Source organism: Osmia lignaria, chromosome 4 (genome assembly GCF_051020975.1).
Source record: "Osmia lignaria lignaria isolate PbOS001 chromosome 4, iyOsmLign1, whole genome shotgun sequence".
NCBI classification, from domain to species: domain Eukaryota; kingdom Metazoa; phylum Arthropoda; class Insecta; order Hymenoptera; family Megachilidae; genus Osmia; species Osmia lignaria.
In genome coordinates, this window is record NC_135035.1 from 7,392,551 (window position 1) to 7,414,874 (window position 22,324).

Genomic DNA, 22,324 nt, shown 5'->3' on the forward strand with positions numbered 1-22,324 from the left:
TGAGAAAAATTAGTAGTAAGACTGGAAATAAGTACGTCCCTGCAGCGGATGCTAATCATCTTGGCGAAGGGTGTCTGAAATTGTCGCCCCATCGCGCAATCCCCAAGCTCGACAACCCCAGCGACTCACCCTAACGGCTCGCTTAACCAAACAACCTTGATAAATTATGCAAAAATCAACAACACTACGAAATGCACCACCCACGCAACCTGGATAGATCGAGGGGTTGAACAACGCAATCTTTGCACCGCTGGTCGTTGAACATTTTTTTCTTCCTACGGTTCTCTAGAAAATTATAAAATTGCGGTGTTAAATGCAGATCGTAATCTTCTTTGTACACGCTTACGTTTCACGACAATCAAAGGGAAATAAAAGAAAGTTAATGTTCGTTGATTTTATTCTCTTTTTTTCCGGGTGTGACTTAATTCTGGCAAATGAAATATTCGAGCGAGGATTGATAATATGATTTTTAACGATGCGTACGATTAATAAATGCATAGCAATTAGTCAGTAGTGATTCACGGGCATTTATTGAGGCCGATGTAATTTTATCAGAAATTTTCAACGAGTGTAGTTTTATTACCGTGCGAATGAACCACATTAAGCGTTTATGCCGGTCGTGCATTGACGCGAACGATGTGTGACCCGTGAAATCCGCGAGCCAATAAATGAATATAACCCACGCGTGAGAATAAAATCCATCGCTAAACTGTGCAACAGGTGTTAGAGGTTATTGATAATCTTTTCATCAGAATGACGGTGTTTGTACGATATTTCGCCGAAAATCGGGGCTTTTAAGCGGTTACGATGCCCTTTTGCAGGAGGATACTGTTTTGTCGCAATTCCCCGGATATTACTTATTTTATCGCTGATTAACGATCGATCCTTTCCTTTATTTATTACGCGTTCGATTGATCTTCCACGCTGTGACGTTGTTGCAATAATTATTATTGACGCTGAAGGGATTCTATATTACATTTCCCAGCTACGATTTCCAATTATAGCATCGATGCTGTTTAAATAACAGTGATAATTTATAAAAAAAATATTTAATAACAACCATCGATTCAGAAATAATTTTAGATAGTATTTTATCGGAATTGAAATTATATCCCAATTCTATTTATTACACGCTTCTTGCTACCTACGCTTTCTCTTTATCTGCCTTCTCTCAACATCCCTCTTTCTCCCTGGCCACCATTGAGGGTTGTTATCAATACCGCAGCTATGCTCTCAGCATTGTGCAACTGTTTGGTCCCGTGTCGAGAAACAAGACGAACAACAACAAACAACAACAAACTAGCCGATGTGAAGTCTCTCGTTCTCACCCTCTCCGCCCTTGCTTTCTGCGACCTGCTTTCCCCACATTGTCCTCACCCTCCCGTCATCCGCTATCGCTACGATTATAACCATGACAGTTTCAATCTTGTGTACCATACGTTCCTTTCTTCAATCTGTCTCACTGTCTACCACAACTTTCCTCTAACTCTAACAGTATCTGTCTGTATTTGGTCTACTAGAATTTTCGAAGAAATAGAAGGAACGAAATTTCTTGCAATTTCCAAAGCTTGTATACGATTGTTCGTATCACGAATGAAGGATGTTACGAATCGATGACTATCTCAGACAGTTCACGTGCGACAATGATGAATTGCCACTGCTGTGATGAATGCATCGGAATGGGTCGTCAGCTTTAGCGCCGCCTTAGAACTAAGTCGAATCGATAGCAATAACAGAATAGAGGCATATGTACGCTCCAAAATCAAAATCGATACCTTTAACCCATACGTGGTCAACTAAGCATCTGAATACACATCGAAGATATAATATTTAAAATAATTGGTGTGAATTACAAGTTAGCCCTGAAGGGTTGTTAATTGTCAGCATTTCAAGATGATGAATAGTTGACAGAAAGAATGACAACGTCGAGATATGAAATAAAACCGACTCGGAAGATTTTTCTACTGAAAAATGCATTTACGAGGGTAACTAGGCGACGGAGTATCCGAGAGGAGGCGGGTGACAAGGAGCAAGAGAGACGTGGACAGAGAAAAGAACGACAGACATGAAGACACAGAAGTAGCTAACGTACAAGTAGCAAGTCTTCGCGGACGAAGCGTGTCTGACAGAAACGGTAATATAACGAGGGACGAGGAACGAATGTACGTTTAGACGATAAGCGGAAGAGAGAGGGATAGAAACGACAAGGGAGGGATGGAGACAGAGGGAGTGAGTATGAGTGCGCCGACTCAGTAGCCGCGTGTTCGGTGCGGCCGTAGGGTTTCGCGGCCAAGCGGTGCCGAGCGTCGCACAGTCGCGACGGCAGCCACCGGCGCGCGGTACCCCTTTTTCTTTAAACCACACTCTCAATTCCGTACGGTTCAGCGCACGTTTCCTGCGTCGACAACAACCACGACCACGACGAGGATAAAGACGAGGACGTGGACGAACAGGACGCTGGTCAGTTGAGATATCGAGAGAGGGCGCCTTCCGTCGTTACCACCACCACCATTAACTAAGACACCGTTACTATATATCATCACCACCACCACTACCAACCCTTCAAACCCTCCCTTAAAAAAAAAAAAAAGAAAGAAATACCACGCAGCACCTTCGAGGAGCATCACCCACGTTGACACCTAAAATCGTCCTTTATTTGGCCCACGATCAGACCGGATCATTGTCGTCCTGGCTGCGTTGAACGCCGCTGGTATCCGCTTGAAAAATCGGCACCGTCGTTCTTCTCCCCGTAGAGAGACACGTGGCGCGGCGCACGCGGACGCTCGTCGAACGGATAAACGAGGACCGATAAACCGGACAGATATTTAAACGAGAAACAGATAAATAGATAAATATCGGCCGGGAAAGGTCCAGTGGGATAGGAGAAAGAGAGAAAGGGAGAAGAAGGGGTGGGAGAGAAGGAGAGGGACGAAGGAAGAAGAAGGGGTAAGGCAGAGAAGAAAGGTAGAGGAGGTGGCAGTGGGACAGAGAACGAGAGGGGGCGGGTGGGTGAAGAAGACGAACGGACAGGGTGGAAAAGTAGGAATTACGAGGACGAAGAGTGTGGAAGATAGAGGAGATACGGGTAAAGGGTCTTCTTGTGTCTTCGTTTCGTTTCTTCGGGAAATACTCTTACGAAGAGAAGGACGGAGGAACAAGCGACAGCCACGAGCGAGACGACGAGGAGGAAGCGGGACATGCTGGAACCACGCTGGAGGCCCGTCCAGGTAGAGAATTACTCATCCTGCAACACTTCTTCCGCGTCTTCGCTGCACTGCTTATGACATCTGATGTCTGATTGACTGACTGCCTGACTACCTGCCTGCCTATCAATGATCAAACACAATCGTACGGTTGCATCGTGCACTCTCTTTCTCGCCCTCTTTTTCTCTCTGTTTCTCCGTTCGTTTGTCTCTTTTGTCTCATCATTCTCTGCCGCTTGCTTCATTCACCGTTCTTTGCATTGCTCTTACTCAATGATGATCGCCACGTGCCATCGACGAGTCCCTTTGCACGCTGTCGTTACCAGAGAGAGACTGTTGTTCAGTTTTTTTTTTTTCCAATCATTTGCATCTATCGCTTCCTTCTCGTTGGTGTGCGTGCCGCTTTTGTTTCACCCTTTCCCTCTATTTGTTCCATGCTTCGAATTGTTTCGTTTTTCTTCCTCTCCTTTTTTTGCCATGGAGAATTTAGCATCTCCTAGCGTAAACGTAGACGTAGAGTAGAATAGGGCTCTCAAGATGGGCATATAAATACAGTGTTACGATTTGTTTATGTATCGCGAGCAACATTTATTTCGCGTATAAATAAGTGGTCGGGGATAAAATCAAAATTCGGTACTGGTACATCTTTAACGACGAGTAGCGTGAGTTTCAATTAACGAAATCAGGTCGTTACGAGAATAGAATGAACAAGAGTGAATATTAAATTATTATTGGCATAAACGATCGATTCCCGAAAACCGATCGATTATTCTGCGAATGGATTCGTTAAGAGGAAACGTGTCGTGTAGGTCTGACGTTTCGATAAAATCGCGCTTAGATTTGTCGTATTTCGTCATTAAGAAACGTTAGAGGTGTCTCGTTATAATATGAATAAATGACCCTTTGCTTCGAGATTTTCTGATTGATCTTACGTCGAGAGGACCGAGTGATATTCGTGGAAATGACACTTTAACGATCTTGACAAGACAAATAGGTGCATCGGACAAGCAGAATGGTGGGTCAAATAAATCTCGCTACACCGTTCCAAGATTAACTACGTTCGAGTAACTAAATGCGTACCTATCTTAAGTACAGAAATCTTTCCGACAAAACGCATTTTTCCTAAAAATAATCTTGGCATTAACGGGTTGCTTTGACTTTGCTTGGAGATTCGAACGACATAACATCACAGGTTAAATCGTTCTCTTATTAGCTCAATTATTCTCCCAACTTATTTTACAGAATGTTTAACACGTTCACTGTCCAGGACTTTAAGTTCCCATGAAACGATAAGTCGACGTCAAAGTCTTATTTCATTTCTAATATACCATTGTTTTTAATTTATAATAAATAAACAGTGAACCTGTTAATGGAAACACACCCTGTCATTCGTATCATCTGAAATTGATTGCTTTTAAAAAAAAACCTGGTTAAATTGCAACCAAAGGACCATTACTTGTAACGTCCCGGTTCCGCTATTTATCCGTGGTATCCGACGAAACATCCAGGGTGGCATCTAACTTGCTATATTCGTTCGGTAATGGCAGTTACGCTTCAATCGAAGAACGGTCCGCGTTACCTGGGAATAGAGGTGATTTTTCTCGGAAGGATATAGTCAATGGGAGTAGACGAAGCTATGGGAGGATGATGGTGTACCAGAGGGGGATGGTGGTAGGTACGAGACTGCAGAAGTCCCGGGGTGTAGAGTAGGTGGAACAACGCAGAGACGGAGGCGGTCCTACCCTACTTGGGGGCGTTAAAGAAGTAGGTGGGGTTGGCCACCCCCGCGCGTCAACCCTTGCACCCCCGCATCACCGAAACCCCTGTGGATCGCCCGGTTCCCTTCGATCCCATATTCGCCAATCAACTAACCCACCCTGCTTCCCTCTATCCTTTCTCCTTTTCTCGTCTTCGAGTATTTCTCCAAGGTTCCCGGTGCAGCCATCTGCTTCCGGTCCCTTCTTTGGCTTGACCAAAGATTTCGTCAAAATTCAAACCTGGCTGTTCTCTGACAGCCTTCAAAGAAGCGACAACGACGAGGACGACGAGGAGCTGATTTAGGCAAAGTGCTGGAAATTCTGACACGTGTTCTTTGGTTGAGAGACGTTCGTTCACCGGGTACCATGGTTCCAATCGATTCGACGTGTTATTTCGTGGTGTCTGGTGCGCGATACCGCCGTTCCATCGTCCACGATCAAGCCGAGGCATTACCTGGCAACGATTCGAGCCAATGTCACGCCTTCCACGTCGCAACGTCGAAGGTGCAGATCGGGCCAAAGGGTGTTGCTTGTCAATCGTGGTGTATATTTCGCATCATCCCCGCCACGCTCCGTACTCGCCCATCTTCTCGCCTCAGATACGCGCGGCTCTTTTAAGTGTACGTGGCAACGTGCACACACCTTCCACGCATACGTGGCCAGGAGCAAGGTGGCGGGTGTGTATGCAAGCCGCATAGGATGAAGATACATACGGTACAGTGTACCAACACAGTTCTGCCACTATAACCCCCGTTTTCGCGCTTGCTTGGCACGGCACAGCATCCCTCTTCGGCTACTTCCGGCCAGACCAGGCTCCGCCCACTTTTATATTAATCACGTCTTGGTTCGCTCCTGGCTTCTGTTCTCCATCTTTCTTCCCCAGTGAGCGATTTCCTACCGTGGACGCCTGGGAACCACACCTTTGCCCGTTGGCTTATTCATGCTCCAGGTTTGCCACTCGAGCCTTCATATATGCATATTTCTTTTTTTTTTTTCATTTCGTTGCCGCTACACCCGCGAATACAGAGAGGCCCACGATGCATTCTTCGCGCGTCCCTCCTGGTGAATGATACGGATGGTACCTGGTATCAAAGGGGTAGGTTCAGGGTAGGTTTCTGTGATCGAGTCCGGCCATGCGTGGCTTTAAATAAAATTTATTTAATTAAGAACGAATTTTCGTACACTCTTAAATCAATCACGCCTTCGATAATGTTGGCAAAAGGTTACGGATGGTCGTCGGCATTTCGTACAGCGTAAATTCCCAGCTAGTTTATAACGCGTCGCTTTTTTCCCCTGGCACTCCCGAAGGGGAGTCGTGCGATATTTCACGAATCGTCGTGTCCTCGACGGCTCGAGAGTAGTCGAAAAAAAAAAAAAAAAAAGGCGAGCGATTCGCGCCACCGTGTAGGTGACTGCGACGTTCGTGCGTTTCGAACACGGTGTGCCAGAGTAATGAATAATAACCAGTTATTATTGCCAGGTCGAGCAATAAACACGCAGCTCACAAACACACCGCCTCCCACCCCTCTAGCCGCAATAAGGGTTGTCACGCATAGGTACGACATTTGTTTCCAACCCGGTGTCGAGTGTGCACGTTACGAGCACCACCTTTCTACAGATATTGGCTCCATTGTTACGCGTTGTGTATCGTGACTGCTTCTCCGCCACTTTCGCGATCTACCGATCCTCGTGCCGCCTATCATCCGTCACAGCCACTTCAATGCTACTTCGCATTGTCCTCGTTGATTCTACAATTCGTCGCGATCGTTCGTTTGTTTTTTTTTCTTTCTTTTATTGTTTGCCTTCCGATTTCCCTTGAACGCGGGAGACTCGTTGCAAAGCGTCGAGAAGATCAGGGTTGACAAAATCGTACACTCTCTTCACGAGTGTTCAACTTAAATTTTAATGAGATATTACGAAAAATTCATGGTCCATCGAGTATCCGATGGAATATTCATTTTTTTATTTTTTAATAAGAGTAATGTTTGATGCACGTACAAGGGTGCAATAGTGAAATTGTTTGGGAAATTATGGAATCGCGGCGGAAAGCTGGAGAGTATCGACACGAGCGATATCGATGGTCGCCGCACGAATTTCGTAGAGGTTGGTTCATTTTGTCGCGATAATACGCATTCCATGTCATTCCGACGGCGCGTGTACGGCAATACATCATCGCCCCCGCGACGGGTATTTGTCAATAGAAACAGGCATCGACGCCGCAACTGCGGCAAGTATACGTCAATATACATAACGACCGCCTGTTGACTTGTTACGTTGTCGAGTACCGTCGATGATTCGATGATTTGCCGATCCATGACTGCTCCGTGTCAAATATGCCCCACGGTTGTTCTCGTAGCCGCGTTAACACGGGAACGCCGGTGGCCGTTCATTTGCGATCGGCGCACTAACGCGATCTCGTCGTTACATTAAATTATCATCCAGCGATTGCGATGTACCGAACGGTTTGCACGACGAACTCGTTATAACAAGATCATGGCGTCGCCTCGACGACAATATCCCAGATATCCCCGGTGCATCATGAATAATTCGAGAGCGTAAGGCTATCAATTCGAAAGCGGATCGTTTCGACGTCGATTAGGAATTTCCCTCCAATTGTGACATTTCATGGTACGCGATGATGGAATCTATTTTTCATTTACGTTTCCTCTTTTTCACACAAATATTATATTTGCAATTTGAAATTCGATTGCCTAATTTAAATTAAAGTTCCTTTTCCTCCCAATATCCATTGGCACTTTTTCGCAAACACCGCATGAAATCTTTCTTTTCCCAAAAAGAAAAGAATTTTCTCATCGACGTCGTTGCGCGGGAACGGGAGGAAAGTACCAGAATCGTGGCGCACAAAGGGCGTTTCACGTTCCCTATGGGACACCGAGGAGCGATTCACAGGGATGGGCTCGGAAAAAAAAGAGCCGATCATTATCCACTCGTTCTGCATTGGTCGCGTTACCCGATGCAACCTCGTTTGCAGCCTTCTCCTCCACCATAATAGAGATTCTACGCGATGCTGGACATCGAGAGCGAGCCGTCGTATTAAAAGCATTCGTGTTTGAGCTGGTGATCCCATCGCGTATCAATTATTACGCAGATTTGTACACAAAGGGTGGCCACCACCGCCCATGCGTCGGCCGGATATAAACCGCAATAATCGTCTGCGCTCAGTGTCTTGTCATTCGAATCGCGTTTCGTTTGTTGACAATTTCTGATATACAGTAAAACAGATTGGCAACTAAATTTTCTGCCTTGACGTTTCTTTGCTCACCACGGAATTATTTATCAACGCGTTGTCTGGCTCGGTGAAAATAGATCTGTAGTAAGATATTTCAAATTTAGTATCTTTATTTTTTAATTATTCGATTGTATTGCTGTTTGAAACTCGATGATCACCGACGGTCAACAAATAGAATTGGCTATGAAAATATTTGGTACTCGACTGAAACAAGCGATCGTAATCTGTTTGGTGTATAATGGAACGTATATCCTGGCATAAGTTATCGGAGGCACGCCGAGACGAAGTGGTCGCGTGTGCCAGTGCCGACGGCATGGAAACGAAAACCGTTCACGTCGACTTCCAGCCGTTTCATGCAACTGCATCGTAATGAAATTAAAACACGGGGCGCGGTGGCGAGCTGCGATAACTTTCGATGCACTGATTAAAGTGCGAGAATCGAAGTAGGGAACCGGGAAACGCTAACATGCAAGCAAATTCTTTGAATGAAATTTCACGTTCGATCGTTGCGATAAACAAAGTAACGATTCCATGCGAAATAAATCTTCGAAATTGCCCGGTTGTCACTCGGTGAAAACTTGGTCGGTCGCGTCAGTGGAAAGAGTCGATCGCGAGCTGACCGTGGTAGCTCGGTTACGATGTATCTCGTCGCAACAACGCCGGACTGACATAATAGAGCGACATTCGCAATCCGTAGCGAACTGCGAGCGACGGCATATCAAAATGTAGATCGGTCTTGTTTGAATTCGCGGTTCTATCATGAATCAATTATCGCGGAGATTCGTACACAACGGGGATCGCGACGAAAGCTCGCGCGTGAAGGATGAGGGACATAAAGAGGGATACGCAAACACGGTCGCGTAAGCGTACACGCGTGCGATATTCCTCGTCTCTATACGCGGGTATCGGTGGTTGTTCACCTGCATTGTTGATGCATACGCAAACGTCATCCGGACCTTGCACTCCGTTGCACGGGTCTCATCATTTCCGCGCGAATGCTTCTTTATCGTCGTACACCGATTGCATCTTTCCCTTTTTTTCTCTCTCTCCCCCTAATATTCCACGCGATAATCATCCCATCCAACTTCGCCCATTCGATGAAACGACGTAAGTTCATCGCCGTCGCGTTTAAAGAACGGGATATTCAACGTTGGTTAAATCACCTATATTCACCATAAAACGGACGAGTCCTTCTGGAAACATTATTCCCATGGTTAACGTCGGGGGATACTTACCACTGACTGTATCGGTTCTTAAAAGACAACGCTTCTCTTTTTTTTTTTCTTAACCACCGCTTGGTCGTAAAAGTTTAGAACACGTTAGAGGAAAGGATATTAAAACTTTCCAAATGTACAAACGGGAAGCTAGTTTGGGTAGAGATTGATACGCTTGTTATTTTGCTTTCCCTGCGGTTTTGTCTATTCATAATGTATAGATTGTTAAGAGCTAACCGGTTACGTAACACATTCAACCGCGTACTGAAATCTAATTTAAACGAGTCAAAGCTAACGAAGAGTTGTTTTCGCGTGGACGCGTATTTATAACAGCAGACTCATTTCGGAGCTGGTCGGGTTCACTCTTTCTTTCTTGAGTCATCCTCGGCTCCCTTTGATGATCCGCCACGTTGCTTCGGAATATAATTATCCGAATTATTTCGTGAAACGGACCGGATAAAGCGGAGGATTCTTAGAACCCACTCGTCTGTACGTATCGGAGCTATCGATTCGAAACCTGGTTAATTTTCGTCCAATTTTAACTAGCTATCTCGTAAATCAACAGATGTAATATCTATTAGAGGTTCGAAAATAATTGCGATTTGATATTACAATTCTTCTACTTTTTTTCTCGCCTCGTATTGGAAAACAGCGATACACGTGTATCTGTAAAGTGTACAACCGTGTCAACGAGGCAGACGAATGACGATATCATCTCGAAACGTGCTGATAAGGACACATTCAGCACAGGAATAAATATCTACTAACGCTCTGGAAAAATTATTGCAACCTAAACTGGTCTTATCAGTCTCAGTTTCAATTGGTCGTCGGTGATAATCAAAGTACACTGTTGTTTATAATCGCGTCGAAATGGTGAGGATCTACCTCGATCCAGTTCCATCGTGGATCTTGTTAGACATCGTTCTATCGTTCGCTTCTTTCCATGCCAAACGAATCGAATTCGTCTCAGCGATTAATCCAGTAAAGTGTAATAGTTGCTGTTTCTATTAGAACGAAATAGAATTTGTAACAGTGAACGTATCTGATCGTTCTTGGACAAAGGACAAGGTGTAAAATTCATGTATCTGCGTGTTAAAGGTGGGTGGTATCGCATGGTTGCATTCAATCGAAGAAACTTAATTCTGTTCGCGATACCCACGCAGTTCACTTTAAATTCCACGCGGCCATTGCGGTTCTTATCAGTTTCCCGACATCGTCTGCCTGTTGTTGAAAGAGATTGAACAAGTCTAGAGAAGACAGTGGACGATACCGCGTACTCGTTTTTTCCCTTGTACCATCGAAATTCGTTAAGTGCGACGATTTATTCCTCGTCTGAGAAAGGGCGAAGAAAAGTGACGGAAAAACTGTACCGGTACTTTACTGTTTGCTCGAGGAACGTTCTACATCTTCGCAAAACTGGAGTTGCCCGGGCATTTTATGTTCTACGTATTAGTATTCACAAGTTCGATCGTGCAAAAGCTACAAATGTGTTTCTTCATCGGATGGCGCGAGGGCGGCATAAAAATTCCTAATTTGTGAGCGAAGGAAGCTGGCAAGGTTAGTTGATATCAATTGTCCCACGTAAGAAAATAATATTAAAATAATATTAGCACGAAGAGAAATATAAAATTTCTAAACGACAGTTTCACGGAAAGAGACGCTCCTTCTTCCACGCGTCTTATCTGAGACCACTATTGTTTGCAGAATATTGTTTTACCCAAGATAAGTGCCCCATGCGCTCATTATACAACCGAGCATTTATTTACCTGGCTGGTATCTCTCGATTTCACAATCCTCGCGAAACACTTAGCAAACGAATGCAACTTCGCGTTTCGTGACTTTGCTCAACTATTTTGTTGATATTGTGATAGTTGAAGCGAACGATAAGAGTGTGATTTTTTTGAAAAGCCGGGCGTCGTAGGAGGATGGGCGAGGTACCATTCATCCTTCGAACGTTCATTAACCCAGCGATGGTGTTGCCTGGGTCTGGGTTAGGATCAGAAGAGTCGGAACGATGGCAAGGAAGCGGAGGATGGAAGAGCGAGCGTCGAAGGACAGCTCGATTTCATCCGTCCCGGTCGTGTCGAGCGGAGGGGTACACGCTCGTGTCGGTAGAAGCGCAACGATAGAAAGAGAACTGTAGGAAGATGACATAATCCCACTCGCGCAATTTGCGAAACAGATTTACGCGTGGGACGGGCTACAGCGCGGGCATTTATGATAATGTGTAGCGCGGTTTACTGGTCGCGACTCTCCATGGTTGCGTTACGTCGCATAGCGTCGCGTTGCACTGTGGAATGATTTGGTAACATTTCGGTTACGACCCTTTGAACCGCGAAGAATATCGGAAGGAAATAAATCAAAGTATCCGAAGAAGAGAAATTTAAATTTTCCAGATGCCAAAAATGAAATTCTTTAACGAGGATGTAGTCTCGCTTCGTACTACATGTACGTATAAATTCGCTAGTAATACACGCGTGTGAGTGCGAAGATACACACGTGTGTACGTACGTTCGCGAATCCTATTTAACGCTGTCCCTGATGATGCCCGGGCTGACGCACACGGTTACTCTGGTTGCATCGGCACACGCACGTGCACGGTGCACGATGCACGCTGCGAGTACGCGTCAGCGGGGAAAGAGGGTGACCGGGATAATCGTGCAAGACGATTGGTAGCTTCCTGTCGGTCACGTGACCGGCCTGCATCGCGGAACGACAGAGTGCATGGGGCTGCAGTAGAGGATGACATTCGTTGCACTCACCCAGTGCCGTTAAGTAGCTGGATAGGATGCAGCCGCGGATTAATGGTTACGGATACATCTTGCGATCCAATGATTTGTTGGCTTTTATCTGCTGACGGATAAGCCAAGAGACTGTAAGCTTTACAGAGAAAGAGAGCTACCGGTCAACAGGAGCCCGGGATTAACGATATCTGCCTGTTGGATGTACCGTGTTATTTACGCTTTAGATTCGTCCGGCCAGCACGAACGAGTATTAAATTATTGAGGATACATTTTAAGAGAATAATTTAGAGCGACCAGTTGACCTCTTCCGTGCCAATTTCCACACTCTGTTGCTGTTCGGCTTACCCGCGATTCCCGCCTGCCGATTTATTGGTATTTTCGCGGGCTCCACCGAAACGTTTCGCTTTGTCATATTTTTTTTTTTCCTTTCTCTCTGTTCGATTACGGGATTCCAAAGCGGAACTCTCGCGTTATAGACATCAATTTTCCGACCCCTGTCGCGCGTATCGTTTCGTTCGTCAATGTCGATCTCTTCCTCGATGTTAAATGGAAATTAAATTCACCTGGTGTGTTTGTATCTTGTCCTATGTTTCCAACGTTCATTAATTTCCACTGTAATCCAGTAAATTATGTAAACAGAATTTGGAAAGTATCAAGGGATGTCTTAATTTGTCTTCTTTTTCATTTAATTATTTTAGCTAGCTAATATTAATAGTTTTCGCGAACGATAATGATCGGAGATCGTTTGACTCGTGTTTTCTCTTCGGTAACTCGGAGCATTTCGTGAAGTGACATAATCGAGATATCGTATCGCAACCGGTATTACGCGATGAAAAAGAAGCAGAGATTAGCTGCGCCGCGGTGATGCCCCGCAATATCGTGCCATCTATTTTGTAATAGAAACAACGGAAGAGCCTAATTCCGCGAGGTTGCTCTCGTCCTCCTCGCCATTAGATGTGTAGATACATGTCGGCGCACATGATGCCATTCCTATCTACCTATACTTACACTTACCTACCTACCTACCTACCTAATTATACCGAGTGGTCCACTCGAAGCGATAAGCGATTTACATACCGAACGACGCGATGGATTTACCGCTCGGCTGTGTACGACGTTGCTACACTTGACTCTCTCTCTCTCTCTCTCTAACACTCTCTCGGATTTTGCTCCATTTTGCTCCTATTCCGGGAGCATCTAGGAAAGAATCCACTTACTAACTGATCTGTTTAATTTAAACTATATTTCCTTGTTATCGTAAAAGAAGAGGGAAGGAAAAAATTTGCAGAAACCAGTGGTGCTTACCTTTTTATAAAATGAATCATGTCGCGATTAATCTAATAATTGAAAGAGAAGCAATCTTCCGCAGCATGTCTCGTTAAAGGATGAGCACGGATCGAATGTAGGGCTGTGATATAGAATTATTTATATTCGGCTTGTGGCAACCTTGAAACCGGTCTAACATCATAAATACGGCAAATGCGTTATGAAATGGCCGCGTGAAAATGCAGAGACAATTTCTCGGTGGGTATAAATCTTTAAGCGGTACACGAGGAGCCCGGTTAATAATTGATAAGTAAATAATTCATTCGAGGTGGTGAACACGACCGTGCCAAACGATGAGACAGATTTACTGTTCGTTACTCCTAGCAGACGCATTTGCTCTTTGCTCCATTCCCGGCGACTTTGGTATATTTCGCCTCGCGGTCACGGAAGTTTCAAGTATAGTTGAAGCCAAGTGTACTAAGGAATTGGTATGTAGCTGGCTCTCATCGGTTCATTTATTTACGCGATCGGGGGCCACTTAATATCGCTCGCGATGCTTTTGCAAAACACTAATTTTACACGCCACCAGTATGCTTACCGCTGCTATTATAAATTTTCCTCAAAAACCTAAATTTTTCGTCGCTCCGACCTGGTTCTCGCATGAAAATAACTTCATCGTACGCGAACGCGTTAGATTACGTTGTGAAACAACGTTTTATCGTAAACGTCACATTTAGCAAACCCACGAGACACGGATGTATATGTATTTCGTTTTCACTTATCGCCGGCTGGAGATCTTAGACGGCCAATTTAATTTCGCGAGATTAGAATATCGGCTAGTGAACCAATGACAACAAGATTCTATTTCGAACGATGGTTATTCATAGAATCGCGTAAATTACATTGCGACAGCGGTTGCGACGTATACCTCCAAACATGTATCGTGCTTGAAATATGACTTGCTAGTATAGTGCAACGGCAATTATTTAATTCGGTTAATTATTGCTCTTAGAGCAAGACGTTTCCAAAGATATATCGTTGAAATATCGTTGTCTATAATTGCGCAAGCTGAAATTCACCGGGCCTAAACGTATCGAGGAAACACGAAATAACGTTGTTCGAGTAAGCAGAGATAAAAATATCCGTAGAAAGTCAGTCGTAGAAATTTTTATATCGCACTCGTTTCGCGTTTCTTTTCTATCTTTCGACTGAGACAGAGAAAAAGAAAAACGAGAAGCGGCGAAGTTGGTAAAGTTAATATTTTTGAAGGAATAATGAATTCAGTAACCCCAGACCGTGAGCACCGCACGTTCCAGCTTTAAATCTTTTCTGTAAATAGATTATGGCGCAAGATAATGAAAAATTTGCCAGTACCATGCGCCTCAAGTTCAACGTTCCTTCCTTTCAACTTTCTTTCGTTACCCGACTTCCTCTCTACCTCGTTCCCGCCAAAAAATTTTTATCACTCTCACCAGCTGGCTTCCTCTTCCCGTTCACGGTTAGATCGCTGAAACGTCGTTAATGAATCGTAGTCTGTTGGAGCAACGATGCATGAAAACTGTATCAAATTGAATCGTCGACTTCTATGTACGCACATTTTCATCCAGCATCGCGCTTTCTTCTCTCGTTAAGCAGGAATTTCTTGCGCAAACTCAACGTTAAACAGCACGAAATGCAGCATTATCGTGCGCAGCGTGTTGTGTACATTGAGATAAGATAACGTGTACTCGCGGCGAATCACATGATTATACTTGTCTTCAATCGTCGGTTAGTTAGCAAAGAGAAAATTGAAATATATGAATCATCGAGTACATAATCGCGCTCTAAATAACTCGACGCAACGTCTTGCTCTCGTACGCGATGAACGCGAACGAAAGAAGTGTTCTCGTTTCAATTATTTTTCTTATTTTCTTTTTTTTTTTCTCTCTCTTCTTTCATTTTATTATTCCATCTCTTTCCCGTACCTCGCATATTTTCCTTTCATCCACTATCTCTGCCGCATACTCGTTATTACAATTTTTCTTGCTCGCACTCCACGCCCATGATTCCGTTCCTTTTTCAACGTCGACGACGCGGACGATTCGATCTTTCCGCGGCTCGTTAACCGTACACACGCGCGTAAAGCTAATTAGCAGCGATAAGGTGCATTTAATTCGCGAGAAACACCGCGAGCCGTGTGTAAACCGGGGAGATTCGAACACGCGCGTTCGAAATAAATTTAGTCGTGTACACCGGTGGATACAACACGGTACACGCCGGTGGTCCATGCCCCGTTGATAAATTCATGTTTGCCTGTGTTTGAATGTACCATTGATGAGAGGTAGAAATGGTCAACGTCAGCCAAGAAACTGGTCCTGGCTCGACTTCTCGCAGACATTAGTATTAATAGTTATGAATCTAGAATAGAACGCTACCGAGCCGCGGTACCATTCGCTCGTACGCGTTTTATGGTGGAAAAGTATGAATGCAAATGCCGTCGGTGCATCGGGATCGAAAGAAGCCAGGGACCGTGGACTTGACGCTTCGACGTGGTTGAATCGCGCAAAGGATCGTGCGGGGATGCGAGAAAGAGGAGAGGCACGACGATGGACGTGATAAAGAAAATCTTCCCGGAAGTCCCGTGTTCACGTCGCCCTAAAGTTTCCGTGCTACGTGTTGGGAATACCATTAGGGTTAATGATCCTAACGAGGCTGAATGCGAGAAACAGAGAGAATGCCGCGATACAAGTTTACACTCCCTTCTTCGGTAATTAATAACTCGCCAGATGAATACGTTACGTTTCCCGAGGAGAAAAATACTTTGCTGTGATACTAGATATGTGCGATTCGATTAACTCTTTAAGAGGGGAAAAGGGATATCACGGTGGGACCATTGTCTGTGATAACATCTTCAATAATCACATGTGTAACGGGAATTTTCTTGATTTTACATCGTAGATAATATTTTATTCAATTTTCAACTTCCATTTCGACTAAATTTAGTCTGAACGTTGTTCGAGGGTTAAGGGGTCAATTTTGAGAAACACTGATCGATCGGTGGCCAGTTTCGGCACAAGGGGTGAACATTCCTTGGCCGATCATCCCGATGCCCGTTTTTTGGTCTTCCTAGTCCCGTCTGCTGCCTATTTATAGATCAGCCTGCTTACCGGCTGCGAGTTCGAGAGAACATTGGACAGCCTTCTTCCTCCGACCACCTTAAACCGCTGTTTTCAGTTCTCCAACTCCTCTCTCCGCTTTTCCGCCCCTCGGCGTCATCGAAACGCGTGTACTGGTTATGGAAACGTTCCCCTATCGCGGTAAGTGGCTGCTACCACGATAGCCGAGCGCTGTTTAATTGAGAAACCAGCTTACAATCGACGTGTACACTTAAAAGACAGATAACAGATTTTTTTTTCATTGACCTACTCTTAGCAATACCGAAAAATCTGCTGACTTCTCGTGATATCTATCCAAACGATAAGGATATTAGTAAGGTCGTTATACGTGTAACAAATTAGGATAGAAAGTATGCACGCTTCGAAATGAAGATATCTCGTTCGCCTTCGTTCTTCCTCGCCTCTCCCAATGACTCCGGCTGAAATTCACAATCCTCTGTGCAGACAGACATCTTGCTGTAGTACATGTCGTTAGTATTGTTGTTCGGTGATCGGATCCGTGCTCGAACCATACCGGTTCGAACCTTTGACGCGCTGTCACGTCGTTATAAAAAAGTAATAATAAAGAGCCACCGTGCAAGTATAACGACGGCTAGGATTTTTGTACAGGATCGTCGAACCGCGAATATGTGAAGTGGTGCCGGGATACGGGTGACTTAGGGGGGTTGAAGTCGATGGAAGTGTAACAGGGTGAGAGCGAGATAGATAGGGAAGGGAGAGAGGCGGGAATTTGTGGAGTACACGGGCGCTTACTAGGCGACCGATTGTAATTATTTTTCCCCGATGACTTTGCCCTCGATGATTGTGCCTCTGCCACGGTGAATTGATGTTGAGAGGTCCCCTCATCAGCCAGATACTCTATACGTTAAAACGACGCGGCAAAGTTAAACGTTACCGGACCGTGTCGGGGAAAGAGTGTTCTTCGCGTGTCGTGCACGAGCGATGATTGGTCTCTCTGGACAGGAACAGGGTTAGGAATCATTGGCATCCATATTCATTCAGCTGATACCTCCCCCGACAGGGGAAGAAGATTTAGGCACGTCGAGGGCATACCTGTCGCCACAGAGAGCGCGTACTCGAGCCTGATTATTTTCTACTCCTTATTGAAATAACGTTTCCGACCGATCGCGTCAAGATTGTCAGAGACAGCGTGCATACATCAGCCTGTGGCTCGTTACACTCGCCTCTCCTTCCAGATAATACCAACTGCAATTACATTCTCTTTCGACGACGTGTCTTTCCTTCGCCGTTTGGGCGAAAGATTATAACTAGAGACGGATTCGAGTTCAATATGTACTCATCGGATTTGAATACCATTAGTAAGAATTCATACTTTATTCTTCGTGCCACTTCAAATCGTACAGGGTACTCGAAAGATTCTAAAATGTATAATACTTATAGATAATCGAAGCGAAAGTTGATGCTAGGAAATTCCGTAAGACGTCGTTCGGTAAACTAGTTTCCTTTTATTTCGAATGGAAGATAATTGTTATCAGATGCTTGAACCCGCTGAGATTCGGTGAAACGTCATACAGCGGCTTATCAGTGAACGAGTTACGATGAAGTTACGTAAGATAGAATCTTCCGAGGCAGAAAGCGTTCTCGCGTTTAGCCAGAACCAGTTTCGTTATTTCTCTGATTACGAATCAATTAAGATCCAGGGAAATTTATGACCGGGTACGTCGTACTCGTGAATCGGATTCTATTTGATAGTTGACTTGACAACGCTATCCTAGATATAATTATTCAGTTTTCAGACATAGCACTGAGTTCCTCGACCTGCGCAACGAATTTCTCTTCAGATTGCATTTGATTTGAATACCGGTGAAAGTATGGCAACATTGTTCTGCGCGCGTTTCATCTAAAGCGTGAATTTCCTCGTTTTATCAGCAAATGAATACTTTGTCTGTGTAGCAACTGTCAGTGAAAGTTGAAGTATGCACATGTGAATAATTTTTATCCGATTCAACCGTGCCTCGAATTCCGCAGTCTCTTGCATCTCAATTAGAATAATCGATGGATCATAACGTTCTAATATGTTTTTAAACGATACCGAGAGGTTCGCCTGCTTTCTCTGATGGTCACTGAACTGCTCGGCGTTTTCTGTCTCTGCCAAAGTTCCTTTCTTTTCAAGATACCAGTAAAAGTAGCATTCGACAAAGTAAAAGTAGCATTCGAAAAGAAGGCGTTTAAGACGGCTAATTTGTCTTAAAGCTCGCGCGAATACACGCGACGTAGAAAATAATGCGAGACCGAGAATTACGAGACGCACGGGTGCTCGTCGCAGGTGTTAAATATTAAGCGGACTCGCGGAGAATAGACGTTTCAGAAGTCGGTGCCAGACATTGCCACGCTTTCGTTTAGTTTATGATATTTAAATGAACCCACGTCTGTCCGTGATGTAATGCAATATAACAGCTGGTACAAGCGTGACGTTACACACGAATAAATAATTCGATACTACATCAGCCATTTTACGAATAATTTATCGCACCTTCTAACTAATATTGCTTACGTGAATCCTCCTTATCCAAGAATTTATTCGTAGCTGTTTAAATTGTGTTAATCGCTTGGAACCGAGGAAAATGATTCAACACTGGTGACTGGCACAGTGGAAACAGACATACGTGACACGGCACGCGATACGAATAATTCAGAATTTTAATCTTAATTGGTATTATTTAGAATTTGAACCCAGAAGCTCTTATTAAAATTGGTTGCTCAAATTTTTAAACGAGACACTTTGGTTTTTTAAAAAAATATAATGGAATATTTATACTGTTTTTCACGATGCAAGCCGTAAATACCCGAGTATTTAATATTTATTTATCGATTTATAAATAAATCTCATTGGCAAACGGAATGAGAAAGAAAGAGAAAGGTTAATAATGAAAGTGAGAATTTCACGACTCGCTTTGATAGCAACGGAGGAGAGAAAATGCTTTTTTATACATCCGCCCATAAATGAGCTCACCACGTGGTTGGCCCGAGGGTTGGAATATGATTAGTATATCGTTATAGAAGCATTGGCTTGGATGCTTAAATTAAGTTTATTGAGCAATTTTCACGGCGTTACGTCCTCCTTGGGCGACCCTCGTAAAAGATAAAGTCTGCCTCGTTTGTATCGAGAACGCTTGAAAATGCTTCTGCGATTCTCCTCGTCATCCGTTAAAAAACACGAAAATTATGCCATTCGTCGATCTGCAGCGAAGAAAGACGGTAAACAATAGAAATAAGCGAATCAGTTTCATTTTTCAGAGTTTTACAAGCATTAACCTTCGAACTTCTTTTCTTTCCTCGATATTTGGTAAACAATTAAAATCCTGCCTCCCAGTGGATTTCTATCTCCGACAGGATTAAGAAGTTGAGAATTCAACAATCCGATGATGCGAACGAGAGGAAGATTTAAGAAACGATCGCCGCGGAGCGTACATTCCGTTCGTTTTCATAAGATGAAATTGACGCTGGCTCGGACTGATTATTTCCAATGAGCGATCGCACTTTCGTAATTAGCCCCGCTGGAAGAGTGGCAATTTCTTAATCCCGCATCGATCGGCGAAACTTATCCCTAACGGTTCGACTTGGAATTTTCAGGGTGGCCAGAAATCCGGAAAAATCGTGAAAAATGCTTTAAATTCGTGGCGATTTGATTGATCGTGTTAATAAGAAAGTTTCCTTCCTTTCTTCGACATCTTGCTCTCATCTAAAGATTGGGGTATTGAAAGAGCAGAGAGAGAAAAAAAAGTGGGGTTCGTATCGATTCGTCGATACAGCATTGATTAAGCATGATTGATGAGCCGGCCTTCGTTAGCGTTGAAAATGAAAACTGTACTCACAGATTCTGTCACTTTTAGTCGGACTTATTTTCCAGCGAAACGAAGACAAAGTTTCTGTTCTGGCAGACACTATAATGTAGCCAGAAATTGCCAATTAATAATATATTAAACAAGCAATTTGTGTTTTCGTTGAGTAAAAGAAGTTTCGGAAGTTTCGAGCCGAGCATTAATTATTGCCAGGATAAGTCTTCGGTTTCTCCCTAGCTTCGTTCACCTCTCGTTCCCTTTTCATCCCGGTTTACGATAAAAAGTGTCGAATAATCCGTTTTGTAAAGAGATCACGCTCGATGGAACTCTGATAAATACATATCGAACGAAAGGGAAGGATAAAGTATTTATGGCTGTTTCTTTTCTCTCGTTCGTTGGGTTCACGGAACGAGGACAATAAGGATTATTAATTCGATCCTTTCGTGGCCGATTGAATTCAGAGGAAACGGGCTCGAATCGTCTTACAAACCGCTGCCTACATAATAGTTGCGCGTAATTGGCAGCGTTGCTCTGCTCGCTAAATTACAGACAATGCGTACTCGGTAATGTTGCGCGTCTGCCATTATCCTAAATTCTATCCTCGTCTCGTTCATTTTCTTCTGCTGCCCTTAACAGGTTCAAGGCTCCCCGTGGTTCTTTCATTGTCCACGGAATTTTGTCTCGAAAAGATCTGTATAGGAAGGTTCCGTCTTTGTTATTTCCCGGTTTATCTCGTTGTCTTCGATAATCAAATAATTTTCATTGATTCCAAAGCAATACTCGAATGTACAACTTTAAAAAATTGTATCAATTCTTGATCGGTTTCTCGAAATACGTAGCCGATTGACTTCGACCGAAGTCGTTCTAAAATGTAGGGTTACCCGAAGGGACGATGGCGAAGGGTGGACCCTTTTACCGGGGGCAAACACAAAATGCATTATTTATTGGCCGTAGCAGCTGGCAATTCATCGAATTCCCGCTAAAAGTGAAAGAGTTGAGGTCGAAGGGTGGCAATGGCTCGATGCAAGAAACGTCAGGGGTGTAAAGAGTCAATCGGTATAATTCTCAATCGTTTCACATTTAGATTTTTAGCAACTGTTTATCGTTTGAAAGTAAATTCAAAGATCGACGCGAAGGTAATTTATTTCGCTAGAAGTTAGAAGTTTAATTCAGACTTTCTCTTTGTAACCAGGAAACAAATGGTTGGTAAGTTTTCCGAGGCACTAATTGCGAGAGGTAAGGAAGCAAGACGTGGCTCGATGGAGCTGTAAAGTGTGCCGTAAGGGAACGCTCGAAGGGAATCGGAATAAACATTCGATCCGGCGAGATCTTTCCCGTTGTCGCACCTTCTCTTTTATCCCTGCCCCTCGTTCGTGAACCGTTCGTGATTTATGTTAATGTTTTTGTCTGGAACTCTAAATACAAGGAAAGGCGATTCGATTCCTGCCGCGTCAAGTTCGCGGCCCCTTCCGTTTTCTTATGCTGATGCCGATTAACTTAACTGCTTTAAGACGGCAATAAAGGTCGTCGACGCGATTTAACCGGTTTCCTTTTACCGTAGAATCGACGCCGTAACGCCCTCGAACGTGAAACCAAAGCTTAGCCTGCATATTGACGATAATGGGAAAAGTTGTTGGACTCTTCGGTATCTCTAGAACTCGGGGGCGTCGATCAATCAGACGTTTCGTGATCCGTCTATGAAAATCTTTTTCCCTTTTATTCCATTCTTTCACTTACCGACGTAATAACAAATTTCAATGAGAACGAAATAAATAACGGAAACACGGATAGTATTTCACCGGGAACTTCATAACTTATACCCTCTGATTTCGTCGACTGCACGATTGCGTACGAAATCGAGACGGAAAAGAGGGTGGAAAAAAAAGAGCGGAGGGAACAAGCGAATGAAGTTCTTAATAAAGCCAATGCCTT

The 22,324-nt window shown here is 44.1% G+C and overlaps 1 protein-coding gene across 15 annotated transcripts in view; it reads left to right on the forward strand.

Moving 5' to 3' along the window:
- FoxP (forkhead box transcription factor P) overlaps nt 1–22,324 on the forward strand; it is a 209,270-nt gene that overhangs the window by 26,206 nt on the left and 160,740 nt on the right. For 4 of the 15 annotated variants that reach the window (XM_034322838.2, XM_034322839.2, XM_034322848.2 and 1 more), the window contains exon 1: nt 2,996–3,227. The exons of 1 other annotated variant lie outside the window; for it this stretch is intronic. In XM_034322838.2, the coding sequence (XP_034178729.1) occupies nt 3,198–3,227 (30 nt within the window). In that variant the 5' untranslated portion in view covers nt 2,996–3,197. Of the gene's footprint in view, nt 1–2,994; nt 3,228–10,246; nt 10,982–22,324 lie in introns of those variants that run through there. 10 more of the 15 variants (XM_034322845.2, XM_034322847.2, XM_034322849.2 and 7 more) reach the window with 5 other exon arrangements.